The sequence below is a fragment of the Salvia hispanica genome, chromosome 1, assembly GCF_029641045.1.
Source record: "Salvia hispanica isolate PSC_SH4W2 chromosome 1, Shi_PSC_v1, whole genome shotgun sequence".
Lineage (NCBI taxonomy): Eukaryota > Viridiplantae > Streptophyta > Magnoliopsida > Lamiales > Lamiaceae > Salvia > Salvia hispanica.
The window spans coordinates 64,709,526-64,727,119 of NC_142692.1; the positions used below are offsets into that span (position 1 = coordinate 64,709,526).

The window sequence follows — 17,594 nt, forward strand, 5'->3', positions numbered from 1 at the left end:
TAAAACAGAAAGCAAGCAGAAAACTCAAAATCCATGCATAACTCGACTTCCCCTGTTCAGATCCAACCTCGAGCGCTAATTCCACTCCGGATCCAAGCGTCCGACACAAACTCCAGCCAAAAGAAACATTTCATAACTTCAGATTTAACCAACAACCTCCGATCAACAATAACACCGCAGATCTTCAGCCAAATTCCCAGATCGAGCACCAAAGTAACAAAAACAGAGATCAACATACAACTTGCCGAAATAAAAACTCTCAACAGCAGGATCAACGTAAATCAACTTGAAATAACACAAATAATACGAAAACTAAAAGAAGTGCATAGATAATCAGTAGCATCAACAACCAAATCGACTTCCAAAAGTGAAGTTCGAACGAAAGAGTGCAAAACAAACTGAAAATAAAGAGATTGTATCTTCGCCCTCACGCGGACGGTGTTACGACTGAAATTTCCTGAAGAATTTACCCCTTGAAACCGAAAACTACCCCAGAACTCCCATTTCCCAAGTGTGTGTTGTGTGTGAGCTAAGAGTGAGCGAAAAAGAGTGATATCTTATGTGTTGCATGCTCCTCTATTTATAGGCGTTGAAGTGGGGCCCAACGAGGTATAGATAGACTTTGTTGCCCTCAGCTATTCACTCCCTTCTTCAAGCCTTCTTTTTCCTTAGATTCTGCTCACTTCTACTTCATTCCTTCGCTAGACTGTTTCCTTCAGCATCTCCTGGATCTAGCGATTCTGTCACACACCTGGCTTAAAAACCGTGTTAGACCCAGCAAAATCTAATGTTTTTCACTATATAACCGATGCATGAAATTAGCCTTATCAATCAACATCAAAGCAAAAGGACAAGAAGTCCAATGACAAAGGGTACAAAAAGAACCATAGGAGTAAGTCCAGGTCCTCATCTTCACAGGACCTTAAAAAATCCAGAAGGTGTTTCAAATGCAATAAGTTTGGGCACTATAGAAAGGAGTGCCCACTAAAGAAGAATAAGAAAAATGGTGGTAATGCAGTTGAAACTACTGAGTTGGTTGCCAATATGGCAAAATCTGATGATGAAAATGGTATCTGCTTTATGCATTTTGACATTCAGTCAGTTAATGCATCACTGCAGAATGAGTTCAGTAAGAATGAATGGCTGGTAGATTCTGGATGTACTTATCATATTTCTCCTTTCAAAGATCTTTTTACTGCCTATACTCCTGTTACTAACAGTTTTGTCTCAATGGCTGACAATAAAAAAGTGCAGGATTGAAGGAATAGGAGAAAATATGCCTCAAATTCAACTCTGGAGCAGTGTACACTCTGAAAAATGTGAAGCATGTGCCCAACCTATGCTATAACCTCCTATCATGTGCCTCCTTGGAGCATGATGGTCTGGAAGGCAAATGGGGTAATGGTATCATGAAGATTTTTAAGGGATCTTTATGTTTGTTTAAGGCTGTTAAAATGCATAACTTGTATGTTTGTGTTGCTAAGCCCTTGAATGATGTTTCTGTGCCCATGTTGTTAAGGAGAATAGCACTGTTCTGTGGCATAATAGACCAGGACATATGAGTGAGAAAGGCATGCACATTCTGCATAAAAATGGTTATTTGTGTGATAATGATGTGAGCATGCCTCTTCCCTTCTGTGATACATGTGTGTTAGGAAAGCAGCACAAAGTTTCTTTTCCTATTAATGTGCCTGTATCTGTTAGTAAAGATGTGCTTGAGTACCTGCATGCTGATGTGTGGGGACCCTCTTCTGTTACTTCTCATGGGGGGTGCTCTTATTTCCTTTCTGTGGTAGATGACTTTTCTAGGAAAGTCTGGGTTTTTCTGTTGAAGCACAAATCTGATGTTTTTGGAAAATTTAAGGATTGGATGTGCCTTGTTCAGAATCAAACTGGTAAAAAGATTAAAACCTTAAGAACTGATAATGGCCTAGAGTTCTGCAACTCTCAACTGAATGATCTCTGTGTGAATTCATGAATTAGGAGGCATAAGACTGTCCCCTATACACCACAACAAAATGGTGTTGCAGAGAGGATGAACAGGACTCTGTTAGAAAGGGTTAGGTGTCTTCTTTCCCTAAGTGGTCTGTCAAAAAGTTTTTGGGGGGAGGCTTTACATACTGCTGCCTATTTAATAAATAGATCCCCTTCTGTTCCTTTGAAGTGGAAATGTCCCGAGTCTGTTTTTGTTGGAAAACCTTTGAACCTTTCACACCTTAGAGTTTTTGGTTGTAGTGCCTTCATACATTAAAAGACTGATAAGCTTGAACCTAGGTCTAGAAAATGTGTTTTCTTAGGTTACCCTGAGGGTGTGAAAGGTTACAGAGTGTGGTTAAGGGATGAACCTGGTTTTAAAGTTTTTGTCAGCAGGGATGTTGTTTTCAATGAGTCTGAGTTCCCTTGTCTTGCTAAAACTATTAAACCCAGGTCAGATGATACCTCTAGTAAGGTGGAGGGCACCTCAAGTGAGGTAGAGGGTCCTGTTATGTCTGACTCTGTCCCTGTAGAGTCTTTGCCTGATTCTGATATTGTTGCTCCTGCTGATATTCCTGATGTTAGTCCTGATAGTGGTGTGAATACTGACCCTATTGTTGATAATGCGACCAACACTACAGGGGATAACACCTCTGATAACAATGATCTCAGGAACTACATCTTATCCAGGGATAGAGGAAGGAGAAAGATCACCAAAACCCAGAGATATGGTGATGTTAATAGTTTGTTGGCCCTGGCCTTCAACATTCATGAATCTGATGAGAATGAGCCCCAGTCCTACAAACAGGCCCTGAAGTCTATGTTTTATCCAAAGTGGCTGTTAGCCATGGAGGATGAAATGAAATCCTTAATTCTGAACAAAACTTGGATTCTAGTCCCTGAACCTTAAGATTGTTCTATTGTTGAGTGTACGTGGCTCTACAAGCTGAAGCAAGAAGTAGATGGCCTGAGATATAAGGCCAGGCTTGTGGCCAAAGGCTTCACTCAACAGGAGGGAGTTGATTATACAGAAATCTTCTCCCCAGTGGTAAAATTTACTACTATTCGCATAATGCTTTCCTTATGTGCTTATTTTAACTGGGAACTTAAGCAAATGGATGTGAAAACTGCCTTTTTACATGGGGACCTTGATAAGCCCATTTATATGAGGCAGCCTGAGGGGTTTGTAAATCCCAAGTTTCCTAACCATGTATGTTTATTAAAGAAGGCTTTGTATGGCTTGAAATAGTCTCCCAGGAGGTGGAATATTAAATTTGATCAGTGCATGCAATATCTTGGTTTTTCCAGAAGTGCTTTTGATCATTGTTTATATTTCAAAAATCTGAATTCTGTGCCTGTTTTCCTTCTTTTATATGTTGATGACATGTTGATAATGGGTCCTAATCCAAAGGATGTTAAATATGTTCAAAATATGATTTGCACTAACTTTGACATGAAGGATTTAGGTGATGCTCAAAGAATTTTGGGTATTGACATTGTCAGAGATAGGAATAAGTCAGAGCTGACTCTACACCAACAGTCCTATGTAAAGAAGGTCCTCACTAAGTTCAATATGGTAAATGCTAAGCCTTCCACAGTCCCATTGGCTGCCCATTTCATCCTCAGTAAGGATCAATGTCCTAAGACAGAGGAAGAAGTTCAGAAAATGCATAGTATTCCTTACTCCAATGCAATTGGGTCAGTCATGTACCTTATGGTGAGTACCAGACCTGACATTGCATACTCAGTGTCTTGTCTGTCCAGGTATATGTCCAATCCTGGACAACCTCATTGGGAAGCACTCAAATGGTTACTTAGATATTTGAAGCATACTTCTCATTATGGTCTTCATTATTCTAAGTGTACAGATTCTACTAACTTGTGTGGTTTTGTAGACTCAAATTATGCAAATGACAGGATAAGAGGAAGTCAACCACCTCTTATGTGTTTACTCTAGGTGGATCTTGCATCAGCTGGAAGTCACAGCTCCAGCATTTTGTGGCTCTGTCCACAACTGAATCTGAGTATATTGCCATTACTGAGGCAATGAAGGAGGCCCTCTGGTTAAAGGGAGTTGCAGGGGAATTAAAATTCCTCAAAAATCCTGTTGTTGTTTACTCAGATAGTCAGTCAGCTATCCAAATGTGTAAGAACCCTGTCTTTCATGACAGGACAAAACACATTGATGTAAGATTCCATTTTATCAGGGATATTGTGGAGAAAGGTGAAATGCTGCTGGAAAAGATTCACACTGACAGTAATCCAGCAGATATGGGAACTAAGTGTCTATCAGTTGAGAAAATGCTCTCATGTATCAGAAAACTCCATATTGACTTAGGATAGGTAATTGGTCAGGTATACTTCCATGAGAAGAGTTTACTGTTTATTTGCTTTGTGTTTGTATAAACTGTAAATGTTTTCTTCCCTTTGGAAGTTGTGGCTTACTAACTTTCCAAAAACCAGTAAGCCTTATCTGGCAATGATGAATGGCACAGGTCAATCCCTCACAGCTTCTGATAAGGCCCAAGGTGGAGATTGTGAGGATTTATGGTCCTTATTGAAGAAGCCCATTTTGCCTGCTAGTAACCGGGTCCAATATCCAATGGCCCATTGCTGTTGTGTGCTTGGCCCTTGTGTTGTGTCTGGTGCCACGTGTTGGCTGTTGGGTGGTGGATTGGGTTGAGTCTTTTATATACCCCAACCCTAATCCCTTTTCCTCACTTTGATTCACTGCGCAGCTTCTCTCTGTTTTCTCTCCTAGGGATTTTTCTTGGGTGTGTTCTCTGTGCTCCAGCTTGAGAACGTTTCCTCTCTCCTTCTGTGTGTGTAAACACTGGTGTGTGAAGAGTGAGGATTGGTGAAGAAACCTCTGGTTTCTGGTCTGTGCTTCTTGACTGGATTGTGAGGCTTCAGTGGTGGTAGAGGGTTCTTGTGTGAAGGATTCTGGAGTGTGGTGTGCGTGTTGTTCTTCAGCATGGTCACTGGATCTAGGGTTTCCGAGATACAGTACTTGGTAGATTGCGGTCTACTTGTTCACATCTTCATCCTTGTGGCAGATCAATCTGTGATTTGGGATATTGTGGGCTCGGTATTAAAAGGACCTGTGCAGTTGTACCTAGTGCAACCTGAGCCAAATCTTTCTCTGATTCTTTGTCTCTGTTGTTCATACTTTTGATCTGCTTGTTAAGTCGTGGATTCCCTTGAAGTTACTAATCGGTTTGTTAAGTATTTCAGGAGGATCTATTCAAGTAATAGACTAGATCTTGAGGTCGTTGTAACTGATCTGTATAAGTGAGGGTTGATCTCCTCACATCTTGTGTAGACTCAGGTTATTCAACCTTAGCCTTCGGCTGGTCGATCCCTAACACTACTACTATGGAATAGAGAAAGTACAAGCAAATTGTTTTATTCTGTATAGTGTGATTCCTAAATTTTTGTACTCCCTCTTGCCCCATTCCATTATAAGTGAATCGTGTTATTTTTTTAGGACGTCCTATTCAAAGTGAGTCATATTTTTGTTGATAAGTTAATACACAATTACTCTCCTCCTACTTTATCATCTCTCATAAGTATTTTATGACAGGACGGATGGAGTAATTGATTCAATTTTTATCGTTTATTGTTTTTTTTAATGCATTTGTTGCTATTCTTGCATTTTGTTGTAATTAAGTTGTCTTTTTGTTTTTTAACACCATGTAGCATGTCAGTATTAATCATTATTACTCTCTCCGTCTCAGTTAAGATGCCCACTTTTCCTTTTTTAGTTTGTCTCATTCAAGATGTCCACCTTTTATATTTTAAAAATAACCACTCTCTCTTCTCTCCTTATTAAAATATTCAACTATTATTTTCTCTGCTTACTCCACTTAACAACTACACCTAAAATTGAGTGCCACTCAAGAATATAAATATCTTAAATGATGGACATCTTGAATAAGACAGATGGAGTACATTATTTACGGTTTCTAATTGTTCTCATATTTGAGTTCATATAAAAAATATTATTACTATTAACTAGTAGTGGTACATTATCAAAGGTTCTCGACATATGCTTTTACACAAGAAAGCATGGTCAAACTTAAACTTCTATTTATAACTCATAATTATGTTATACTTTAAAAATATGATATATTTTTTTTATATTTTTCTATTTACCTAATTAAAATAAGCATAAACTAAAGTAAGTTCTCCAATTTTTTATACTTCAAATAGTGAAAATTTTCCAAGTAATAACATTAGAAAATCATCCAAATTTTATACAATAAAGTTATTTAATGGATAAAATAAAATTAAATTGTTTATAGCACCCTCAATCTGAAATTCATGGATTTGCCACTAATTTGGAGCATTGTTTGAGCATATTGACACCATAAATTCACTCCTTGAAATTTTAAATTTCTCTAATCCTCTTCCATTTTTAATATATGGTGTTGAATTGATATGGGATTTGAAGATTAACCCACACAACCAATCTTTTTGTTAGATTTCTCGAATTTACAATTATTAGAATTCTTATGATATAATTTTGGAACATGTACATTGTTTCATATACAAACGGTATAAGCGAAAAATAGAAAATAAAAAATAAATATTAAAAAATGACTGAGCTTCACTGAATAATTTGTCTATTACTCTCTCCGTCCCTCTTAAAATGACACGTTTTCCTTTTTTGTTTGTCCCAACTAAGATGGCACATTTCCTTTTTTGGTAACTTTATCTCTCCAATTAATACACTCAACCACTTTTTCTCACTCCTATTAAAATATTCATCTTTCTTTATCTCTCTACTTTAATACTTACACCCATCTTCTCTCTCTCCAATTAAACACTTTAACCAATAACTCCTAAAACTCCGTGCCAGCTAAGTAATGTGTCATCTTAGCCGGGACGGAGGGAGTAGTATATTGTATCTTACACAGGTTGAAAATGGAATATCACGTCTCACCAAACATTGACACCCTAATAAGAAATGCACACGAAGATTTCAACTCGAGGTTGACAAGTGACATATATTTTTTCCTAATTTATTTATTTATATAGATATAAACTTTGACATGACATACAAATTGAGCATATCATTTTATTTATTTATTTGAAATAAAAGGTGGGAAGCAGATAGTGGTGGAACAACTATAAAGTGAAGGAATAATAGGCAAACCCATAAATATAAAGATGAGCCATATTGATTTGTGTTGTACAAATTAGTTGTTTCCGTGTTAAAGCATTAGTCGCTATCTTCTTTCAGGCCCAATTTCAGCTTATTTGGCCCACCATTTTCCATTTCCCATTCCTCCAAAAGTGCCTCAAATTTTAAATGCTATTTGCATACTTTTATTCATGCAAATATTATTTTTTATCCTAATATTTCGAATCGAAATTTTTTTTGGGGTCATCAAACTTACAAACTATGTAAAAATTAAAGTCTTATTAATTATATTATTCATCTCTTATGGGAGCATTTACTTTTTCTGATAGGGTGTATTTATAAAAGTAATTCAAAATTGTCCTAAACTTATTTCAGTTAATTGATTAATTCAATGTTGGGCTTATTTAGATATTATATTTTTGAAATACTTAATTTATTATTTTTTACCAATATATTACACCGTCTAAAGTAATTTCAAGTATATTAGACAAAATTACTACCCAACTATTTTACACGTATCGCTATTATTAGGATTAGTATTCCACGATTCATGCTTCATAGCTACAAATTCAACTTTTAACATTATGATTCTACATGATCTAACTGTCTCATATCGATGTTTGTAAGTTGTAACTACTAACTACACATCAATATGTCTACTATGTGAAGCAAGATTCATAAATTTACTAACCGATTTTAATTTGTGGGGTCGGATACAATGAAGAAGGTTCTCGTTATGGTTGAAATGTAGAGGATGAATAGGTGGTCATCAGTTGCGATGGATGATCAATAACATTATGGAAATGAACCACAACTTAAAAAGGTTTGAGATTTTTTTCAGAAATTCCCTATCTCACCGTAAAATTGGCTGACTTTAATGAAAATTTTCATCTTTCATAAGCCGAAAGTGAAGTTGGTGAACCTTCAACTCCACCCGTCATTGTATAGATATATTAATTATAACACGTACAAACCTAGTTCCTTTTACTTTTTTATGAAAGAACTTTGCATTCATATTAAAGGGAAAAACTTCATGATTATTTTCCCAAAAATTTCACGATTATATACAAAAATATCATACGACCCTATATCCAATAATGGAAACCTCACGAAGAGGGATGCAGTTGTCCTTTTGCATAAGTTCCTGTCATAATTATTATGGTATAAAAATGTATAATAAAGGGAAGAACTCTTCGATCAGCCAACACTAGTAATGTTAATGTAATGTGCACAATATCAAAATAGATAAGAAAAAGAAATACGAATTCGAATTACCAAAAAAGGAGAAAAATTCGACGATGTATAAATGGATTGATGTTGGTGAATAAGTAGGGGTATACTATATGTTATGTTCACAAGGATTATATAGTAGCCTAGAGTGTTATGACTTATGTAGTATGTTAGAATTCAACATTTGATTAAATTTAATTATAAATTTATAATGCATGTTAGTAGGCCCCATTTTAATATATATCAACGCCCAAAGATACTAAATAAAAATTTGAACACCCACATGCTGGTCAACAAAGACCATGTTATGGATTCCCCAAACCTTCCTCTCGAAATTAAAATTATAATTAGTTATTGTTAATTCTTGTATACTTAGAGAATCTTATGTGAGAGAATAATAGTAATAGCTGCATTAATTAATATATGCATTATTGGTAATATTTTGACCTGGGCTGTCATCTTTTTAAATACTTGCACGCTTACTAGTTTTTCAACTTCTTTCTCCAACGCATATCTCTTATTATAAGTATGTCATAACTTCCTAACTTATTATTCCAAATATTACAGGTATCTCAAATTTTCCTAATTAAAAATCTCATTTATTGTACTACTTTTTCCCTCTGTACAGAAAGATATATAGCTGTTATTTTTTAATAGTCAACTTTCCTATATATATTGATATAAATGAAAAAGGATTGGTCCAAAGAAATTGTTGGAGTAGCAACATGAATTGTTATTCGTTAATTGTTACTTATGTATGCGATAAAATACGTGGAAAAGATATTTCAATGAATTTAACCACTTACATCACTCATGACATTGAATTTGGCTAATAGTAACGTTATTTTACAAAAATAAGCTTACACGCTGCGAACATGACCGACCTACTCAAATCAATACGTATAACTTTCTTCTTTTTGGTGGGTAAATAAATATATAAACAAAACTATTTATACACACATGCTACTTATACATATCCCTCCTATTATATAACCTTCATAATTTTCACATTCTCATTTAATTTCCTACATTAATTTGTAAGCTACCGCGGCGTGGAGACCATAGCTTCCGAGGCTGCCCATAACCGCGCAGCTTCTGCAGAGCTCGATCCTAATTTAGACGCTGAAGCCTCATTGCAATCCGAGAAATACTTTCCATTCACATTCTCCAACCTTGGATCCGTCGCTACATAGCAAGATGTCGCAGCTGCCTGTAAAATATCACGTATTTCATTTCATCAGTACATATATAATATATTCGCACATGAAATACCGTGACAATTTTGAATATTTACCTGAGGTATAGTCTTCAAAAGCTTGGAAGCCAAAAAGAAAACCAAATCTGCACACACATAAAAAAATGAAATTTTGTAAATTCAATGTAGATATTACTATTAATTAAAATATTGAAATTAAATAATATGTTAAACCTGTAATTAGGCCTTCACGGTCTCTGGTGAGCCTGGTCCTGACGATGCCAGGGTGAACACAATTCGCTGTCACGTTGGCTTCCATTTCCTGCAATTTCAATAATTCGAGTTTAATAAATTTAGGAGAAAATCCATGTTGCATGATTTTTGTGAGAAAACAACAAAAATGACTTTTATAGCAATTAAATAGTAAAGAAAATAAATAGAAGAAGAAAAAGAACTTGCCCTGAGCCTGAGGGCAAGTTCCTTGGTATGCAAAACGTTAGCCAGCTTCGAGAGTGCATATGCACGTGTCCCATCGTATTCACTGTCACAAAAATCAATATCTTAAATAAAATAAGATCGACACGAATTATATCAGCATAAAGTCAAACCTATTATAAATGGTAACTCTATTTTTCCAATTTATATCACTCATCACCTAGCACAGTATCTCCTCGATCCTAGGATTCTTCGCACCACCGATTTAAATGCATACGCTAATAAATGTCATCTCCTTTTAAACAAACATCAAATACTATAAACTATTTTTATTCTTCTAATTTTATTACTAAAAAGTTTGACTACTTTACCACTGACATTGCACGAATAGCTTCAATTAAACAACCCAATTTGAAATGAAATTTCTACATTTATCTCCTAATCTCAAATTTGAAGCAAGAAGGTGCAATTAGTTTAAAATTCTTAATGTTCAATTTGTAATCATAAATCTGGTACTACTAGTATCTATTGAAATATAAAAAAACTAATTTGTTAATCATAGAGCGCATCTGTGAGACAAAATCTGAGTTGGAGAGAAAATAAAAGGAAAAAACAGTTGATACCAACAACAAAGAATATAATTTATGATTATAAATTATAATAAAAGAAGAGTAATTAATAAAACTGACCTCTTATTCTTGGTAATTAAGGCGAGATAATGGATCATATCACCCGAAAACCAGGTATGAATACTCGAAGACACGTTCACAATTCTTCCTTGCACGCCGCTACTCTTCGCCGTCTCAATCATTTTCTTCAGCAGTAGCTTCGTTAACAAGAAGTGCCCTAATTAAATATTAACAAAAAAAATTAAAATCTAATCATTACACAGTTACAATTAGCCAATTATAAAACGAAATTAAATAGTAAAATACCTAAATAATTTGTGGCAAAAGTCATCTCAATCCCATCCTCGGTAACACCGTGATCGTACGAAAACTTCCCCGCATTATTTCTACAAAAAGATATTTTAAAATGTAAATATTCATTATTAATAGTATATTTAAACCGCACTAAAAAAAAGGAAAAAGAAAATTACATGAGAAGATTAAGAGGCAAATTGAGCGACTCAAACTCGGCGACGAATCGGCGCACCGAGTCGAGTTTGCTGAGATCGAGCCCCATGACTATGATTTCGGAGCCGGGGAACTCGGCTAAAATGCGCCCCTTCGTCTCCTCGGCGGCTTTGAAGCTCCGAGCCGGCAGCACAAGCCGCGCGCCGCGCTTCGCCAGCACCCGAGCCGTCTCCGCTCCTATCCCCGACGTCGCTCCTGCGAATCGATCGCCGCAGAGATTTAATTTTTTTTTTTTCACACAAATTAAAAAAAAAATTAACACATTAATTAATCGGTGAATTACCAGTGATTATGGCGGTGATAGGGCGGAGATCGGGGCAGAGATCGGTGACTTGCTCGGCAGTGGACTTGCTGCTGAATCCGCTGGCGCCGGCGGTGCCGATTAGGTAGCCAATCGTCTCGAGCATGATTTTGTCGAAGGAAAAAAAAAAGTGGTGTGTGTAGTGTGTGAGATGGAAAAGTAAAGTACGTAGAAATATGAAATTTGCAGATGAACAGAGTCAATAATCGCAGAGTAGGAGAGAGAAACAGTGGCCTAGGCTTCTTTTTCTGCAGGTTTTGCAGAGGCGATGCGAATAGATTCAAAAGTTGTATGTATGTATGTATATGTGGGGGTGGTGGTAGTGGTGGTGGTGGTGGTGGTGGAGGCATTTTTATAACCAAGGATTAGTGGGGATTTGGGAATCAATTAAGATAGGATTACATCTTTGTCATTCATTGATTTTCATTTTAATTTCTTAATCATTGAATGCTTATTTTTTTTATTTCGCCTCATTAATTTAATAACTCACCTTTTTATCTGACCAATTTGTCATAACTACTTTTGCCTAGGATAGTTACTCGTAGTAAAGACTTTTACCACAGCCAAATTAATGGATGATACTTGCTTCATCAGCAAAATTATGCCTTATTTTAACAAATATTTCAGGCAAGTCAATCATAATATTCCCCTAAATATTGTACTTATATATATTATAAAATTAATACTCCATCCGTTCTTACTATGTGTCTCAATTTTTATTTTGGTAAGTCGCTTTTATTACTGTCTCGTTTCAATTTTACGACTTTTGGTAATGAACCTTACATTAGGGGTGGCAAAATGGATAGCGGATAATAGGTAATTCCCATCTCGACCCGCTACCCGCCGGATATTGGGTACCAGCTACCAGACGATAACGGGAAACGGGGCGGGATCGGGTAGTGTGTTTTAGAATTTTGTGGGTAGCAGGTGTACCCGCTACCCGCGTGGGTATACCTGTTAGTCCTGATAATACCCGTTATTATTAGTATTAGCCATATTCCATCTTTTAATATTACATCCGTTCCATATTAATAGAGGTGTTTCAAATAGTTAAATAATAATAGCCATATACGCACTCATTTTGAAAAATTAAAAATAAATATTTAGAAGGGAGAAAAAATAAAGTAAGATAAATAATAATATAGAGAGGAGTATTTATATTATTATATTTTCAAAATGAGTGAAGAAAATTAAATGTCTTTATTAAGGCGGGGTAGTGGAAGTACTTTATAGTATAATCTAAGAGTCTTTTAAAACATTTTCATATTCCAACGAACATACAATTAAAAACTCACCGGAACTATAGAGTGTCCCTTCACTTTTATTCTCAATCTATTCAACGTTTACCATCAATATTAATAAAGTAAATTATGAACCATTGACGGTTATTATGATTTTCAAATTTTTTATTAGGATTTCAGGTCGGGTACGGATACCCGCAATGTCGGGTACGGGATAACCGACATGGATATCGGGTAATTCCAGTATGTCGCGGGGCGGGTATTGAGACAACAAATTTTGCTAAAATCGGGTACGGGTACCCGACTTGTTGGGTGCGGATACCCACAGGTAACCCGTTTTGCCACCCCTATTTTCACTAACTTATTTTTTTTATATAAAACTAATATACAAAAATAATACTCACATAATACTAAAATGTTTAACTCACTTTTTTTTATATCTCATAAAAATATATTTTTTTTATTTTAATCTATCTCATCAAAATAGCAATTTCCGTAAAAATCTTTTAATGAATGAAATCTTTTTAATGAATGACTTAATATACACTATCAATACTCACAAGTCACCACATTATTCTTTGTATCTTTCTTATTTACAAATACGTAACACATAAAACCCCGTGTTATTTTAAATTTGGTTTATATTATAGAATGTTGTACATAAAATTGGGATTTATATTCAACTATTTTTTTTCATTCACTTTCTTTCACTACTATTCTAAAACCAATGTCGTGTCAAAATGAACTACTATTCTAAAACCAATGTCGTGTCAAAATGAACTTTGATATTATGGACATAGAGAGTATTTATGTATTGTATTTATTTATTTATTTCTACCTCTAATGTTTGTTTTCTAATTAAAATATAAAATGCAAGTTGTACTACTAATATACTCTTTCTCCATCATTTAAAGAAACATTTTGTCATTTTAAATACCCACAATTTAAATAATCATTCCACTAATTTTACACTTATAATTCATCATAAAACTAATAAGTACTCCATAGTAGTAGTAGTATATAAAATGAATTTCATATTCTACTTATTTTGTCATATTACTTTTTTTCATAAAGTCAATCAATTTTTTAAAACTCGTGTCAAATTAAAATAGCTCTTTACACGGTGGACGGTGGGAGTATTTCTTTTTCTAACCTGAGACGAGTAGAAACCGCAGAATTTGGTGTGACAAATAATTTGATTTGGCTTCATTATATTTTCCCTCATTTTTAACTTATACAATGAATTAATCCACATCTTTTTATCTTAAGATTCATTCGCATTATATGTAACGAAACACAATAAATTATGAATATTACGATCGTTCTGAATAGATTTTGATTGTGAGCATCGGTGCCTAGTAAATATATAAGGTCTTAAATGTATGTGGCTGATTTTCTGTAGTATACTTTTTTTAATGAAAATCTTTCATATTGTTAATTGTTATTAAGGCCCGTTTTACCAATTAGCATAATCTGAGCCAAACAAACACGCTCTAAAACAATTAGAAATTGATCAGTCATATGCTGAGCAATTATTCCCCTAATTGCATTGTTACTTCAATAAAATTGGGAATTTTAGACACTGTAAAGTGAGTAGTCGATCCAAAAATGATGATTAAATTTTCAGCGATAAAAAGTCCATACCCTGACTTTACTCATTATTAAAGTAATCATAACTTTTTAATGATGAATGTGTTCTTCAATTCAAATAAATAATTAAATCGTAATCTAGCAACAATAAAAGCTAATGCCCCAGGTATATATGTTGTCCTTTTTCTTTTATAGATAAAAGCCTCTTTTCTAATAAAATAAAGCCAATTCATCCATACTTTCTTGTAGAATGAATTAGAAGTTGTGCTCTATTGCTCTGCCCTCTCAATAGTGATCTCAACATTTCAAATTAAAAATGTGTGACGGACTTCCGTTACAATAAAATTGAGGTCGTGTTAAGTCTAGTATACTACTTCCTCTGTTCCAGCTAAGTTAGGTCATTCTTTTTGAATATGGAGATTAAGAAATTATGTTGGATGAGTTAAATGAGAGAGGAAAAAGTAAAAGTGGGTAGTGAATAGATAAAGTTAGTGCAACGTGTTACTTGTTTTTATATACAGTATTAATTTTATAATAAAATATGAGTGAACTGAGTTAGTGGAATGCTAGACTTATTAAAACAATAGTAAAAGTAAACGAGATAATTAATTGTGGACGGACAAAAAAAGAAACTTGAGACATTTAATTATTGATAGAGGGAGTAACATATTAGTTTTTATCGTGTTTACGAGTCTATATTCGATATAATAGAAAATATGTGTATTTATAGTATCAACACGATAACGATAGTATGATAATAGCCCTAAACACTAACTCATTTTTGTAATTCCGTGCCATGGTAACATGTCAATTATGTGTAGCCTATCCAAGGGGATAAACTTAGACTTGAGCATTCATATTTCAATCTGATTTTTTTTCAAAGATCATATCGAAAAACTGATTTATGAAACGAAATTGAACCAAATTGAAATCCGAATAAAACCAAAAACTAGACAACGAAAATCAAGCCAACTCGAAAAACCCAAAACAAATACTAATATCCAGAAATCAAAAGGTCCAAAAATCCATAAAATCAAATACCTTGTATGCTTCATATATTTCAATTATTAAGAGATTATGCAATAATAGCAATGCGACATCACAAACACACACACACACACATATATATAAGACACATACAACACATAACATAGTAACATACACTACATAAAGCATATTGCACATACACATGCAAAGTACATATAGTGCGCACATATAATTATACATACATTGCACGTACACAACACAACTCGCACACAAACTCACACATTGCAAACACAACACACACACAATATATATATATATACACAAAACACGAGCGCGCACAGTCACACCCACACTCACACTCACACGCAGTCACACACTGATATTATATATTCTCTACGTCCATTAAAAATTGAAACTATTTTCATTTTAGTCTGTCCCTTAAAATATAAACTTTTTATTTTAGAAAATTTTTCGCTCACTATTGAGGCGAGACTGATTTTGCACTAACAATATTTCATCCATTTTATTCTTTCTATCTCTATCTTTACTTTATCAATCATGCCTTACAACTCACAACTCGTATCGTTTTATAAAATTTATTTATAAACAATGGAGTGAGTATATAGTGATAATCTAAGATATTAAATAATAATTAATCCGGCAATCAAGAAAAAAGAAAATATGTGAACCAAGAGAAGTAAAGCTTGTGGTTGTCCTGTCACAAGAGACGAGGGAAGGAAAGTTGACAACATGATGCTTAATAAAAGGCATTATAACTTATAACATGCATAAAGAAAAAAGAGCACTTCTTCTATCCTGTGTCGCTTGCGGTTTACTCCACATCAATTCTTATATAGAGCGATAGAAATCATAAAATCTTTTTATTACTCATTTTCTCGTAAAAAGTTTTAACCAAAGAAACTCCTAAAACTGCGTGGTGAGACAAAGGAAGTAGCTAGGAGTAGTATTATATTTTAATTTGGGCAAATTGCATATAGTCATGAACTTTCACAATAGTTTGGTTTTTTCCGTGAACTTTAAATGTTGCATGAAAAGTCATGAACTTTACCGGAATGGTAAATTTCCCATCGGATCCGACCCGATAGATTTCTGACACAATTGCTTATCCAACGTGGTGTGCAAGAGGTGTGACTTGGCAAAACTCCACTAATTCTTATTGTTTCTTTTCTATTTTTGCAATATCTGACTCAGGAGTTATCACAAACATACTAGTATAATAAATGAAAACATACAAATCGACATAAAAATACAAATCGAATTCAGCATAAAAGTAACATTAATTCCACGATTCGAATTGAACCCTAAATTTGTCATTTGTCAAGTCAAACCTCCGGTGCGTCACGTAGGATAAATTTTTGTCGCATATCTATCGGGTCGAGTCGAATGAGAAATTTTCACAGTTTAGTAAAGTTTATGACTTTTTATGCAACATTTAAAATTTACGGGAAAAACCAAACTGTGTTGAAAGTTCATGACTTTACTGTCAATTTTCTTTTTTAAGTAATATTTCTATAAGTCCAATTTTAGAGAATAAAACTCGAGGATTATATTTTCGGACCACGTCATAAAGTTCGGGTTATCTCATAAATTAAATTTAATAATTCAAAATCTTTAAGGATAAGATTAGGACAACCCTATTAACTTATCGATATTTCCAAGACAATCTATGTCATGATAGATTGCTATCCTTGATTTATGGTAAATTGAGAATAAAGAAAATAAATTAAAGTGTGCAACATCCAATGATTATGAAATGATTAGTGTATTTAAATTAACAAACACAATAGCGAATATTGAGTAGCATTGACGCCATATATGATCGTCGTCTCGTCGAGTTAGAGCTTAGTTTCATTCATATTCAATTTTGTGTTAGATATAAGTGAAAAGATTTGAAAGGTGTTAGACTGAGTTCAAAATTGTTTAAGAGCTAGCTTATAACTTTTTCAATAATGTTTGCCAAATTATAATTTTAAACCACACATATAAATTATAAAAACGATTTTATTATTTTTATGCAATATTTTTAACAAAATAACGTTTTTAATTTCATCTATCTCATATGTTAATTTTCTCTCTAACTATCATTTCTTCTTTGTAATTTAAAATTATCTTAAAAGCTCAATCATCTAAATACTTGTGCAACTTATAAGCTCTTAAAACGTTACATCTTATAAGCTCCAAGAGTTTACAAAATTCTCTAAAATAAGCTTAGTCAAACATCCATTATTAATAAAATTATTTAACTTAATTAAATACTCATTTGATTTTCATGAATTAGCTAATTGTTGATATCATGAATTCGATGATCAGTACCTTTTAAAATTCATTCAAAATATCA

At 34.1% G+C, this 17,594-nt stretch overlaps 2 protein-coding genes across 2 annotated transcripts; one reads left to right on the top strand and one right to left on the bottom strand.

Annotated features, from left to right (window-relative positions):
* Positions 1-1,558: 1,558 nt before the first annotated feature.
* Positions 1,559-2,884, top strand: LOC148934395 (uncharacterized). Its single transcript, XM_089062289.1, has 2 exons — positions 1,559-1,964; positions 2,298-2,884. Exons 1-2 carry the CDS (start codon positions 1,559-1,561, stop codon positions 2,882-2,884), a joined length of 993 nt encoding a protein of 330 aa, XP_088918415.1.
* Positions 2,885-9,139: 6,255 nt separating this feature from the next.
* On the bottom strand, positions 9,140-11,745 carry LOC125218672 (short-chain dehydrogenase TIC 32 B, chloroplastic-like). Its single transcript, XM_048120391.2, has 8 exons — positions 11,400-11,745; positions 11,080-11,311; positions 10,916-10,995; positions 10,670-10,826; positions 10,005-10,086; positions 9,780-9,867; positions 9,645-9,691; positions 9,140-9,560 (listed from the first exon to the last, which is right to left on the bottom strand). Exons 1-8 carry the CDS (start codon positions 11,521-11,523, stop codon positions 9,393-9,395), a joined length of 978 nt encoding a protein of 325 aa, XP_047976348.1. The 5' UTR covers positions 11,524-11,745; the 3' UTR covers positions 9,140-9,392.
* Between the last annotated feature and the right edge of the window lie 5,849 nt (positions 11,746-17,594).

Coding starts and splice junctions, on each gene's coding strand:
- LOC125218672 (XM_048120391.2), bottom strand. CDS start 11,523: ATGCTCGAGACGATTGGCTACCTAATCGGCACCGCCGGCGCCAGCGGA. Junction 10,827..10,915: donor TTTTGCCACAAATTATTTAG/GTATTTTACTAT, acceptor ATATTTAATTAG/GGCACTTCTTGTTAACGAAG. Junction 9,692..9,779: donor CCGTGAAGGCCTAATTACAG/GTTTAACATATT, acceptor ATGTGTGTGCAG/ATTTGGTTTTCTTTTTGGCT.
- LOC148934395 (XM_089062289.1), top strand. CDS start 1,559: ATGAGTGAGAAAGGCATGCACATTCTGCATAAAAATGGTTATTTGTGT. Junction 1,965..2,297: donor CTCTCAACTGAATGATCTCT/GTGTGAATTCAT, acceptor GTGTTTTCTTAG/GTTACCCTGAGGGTGTGAAA.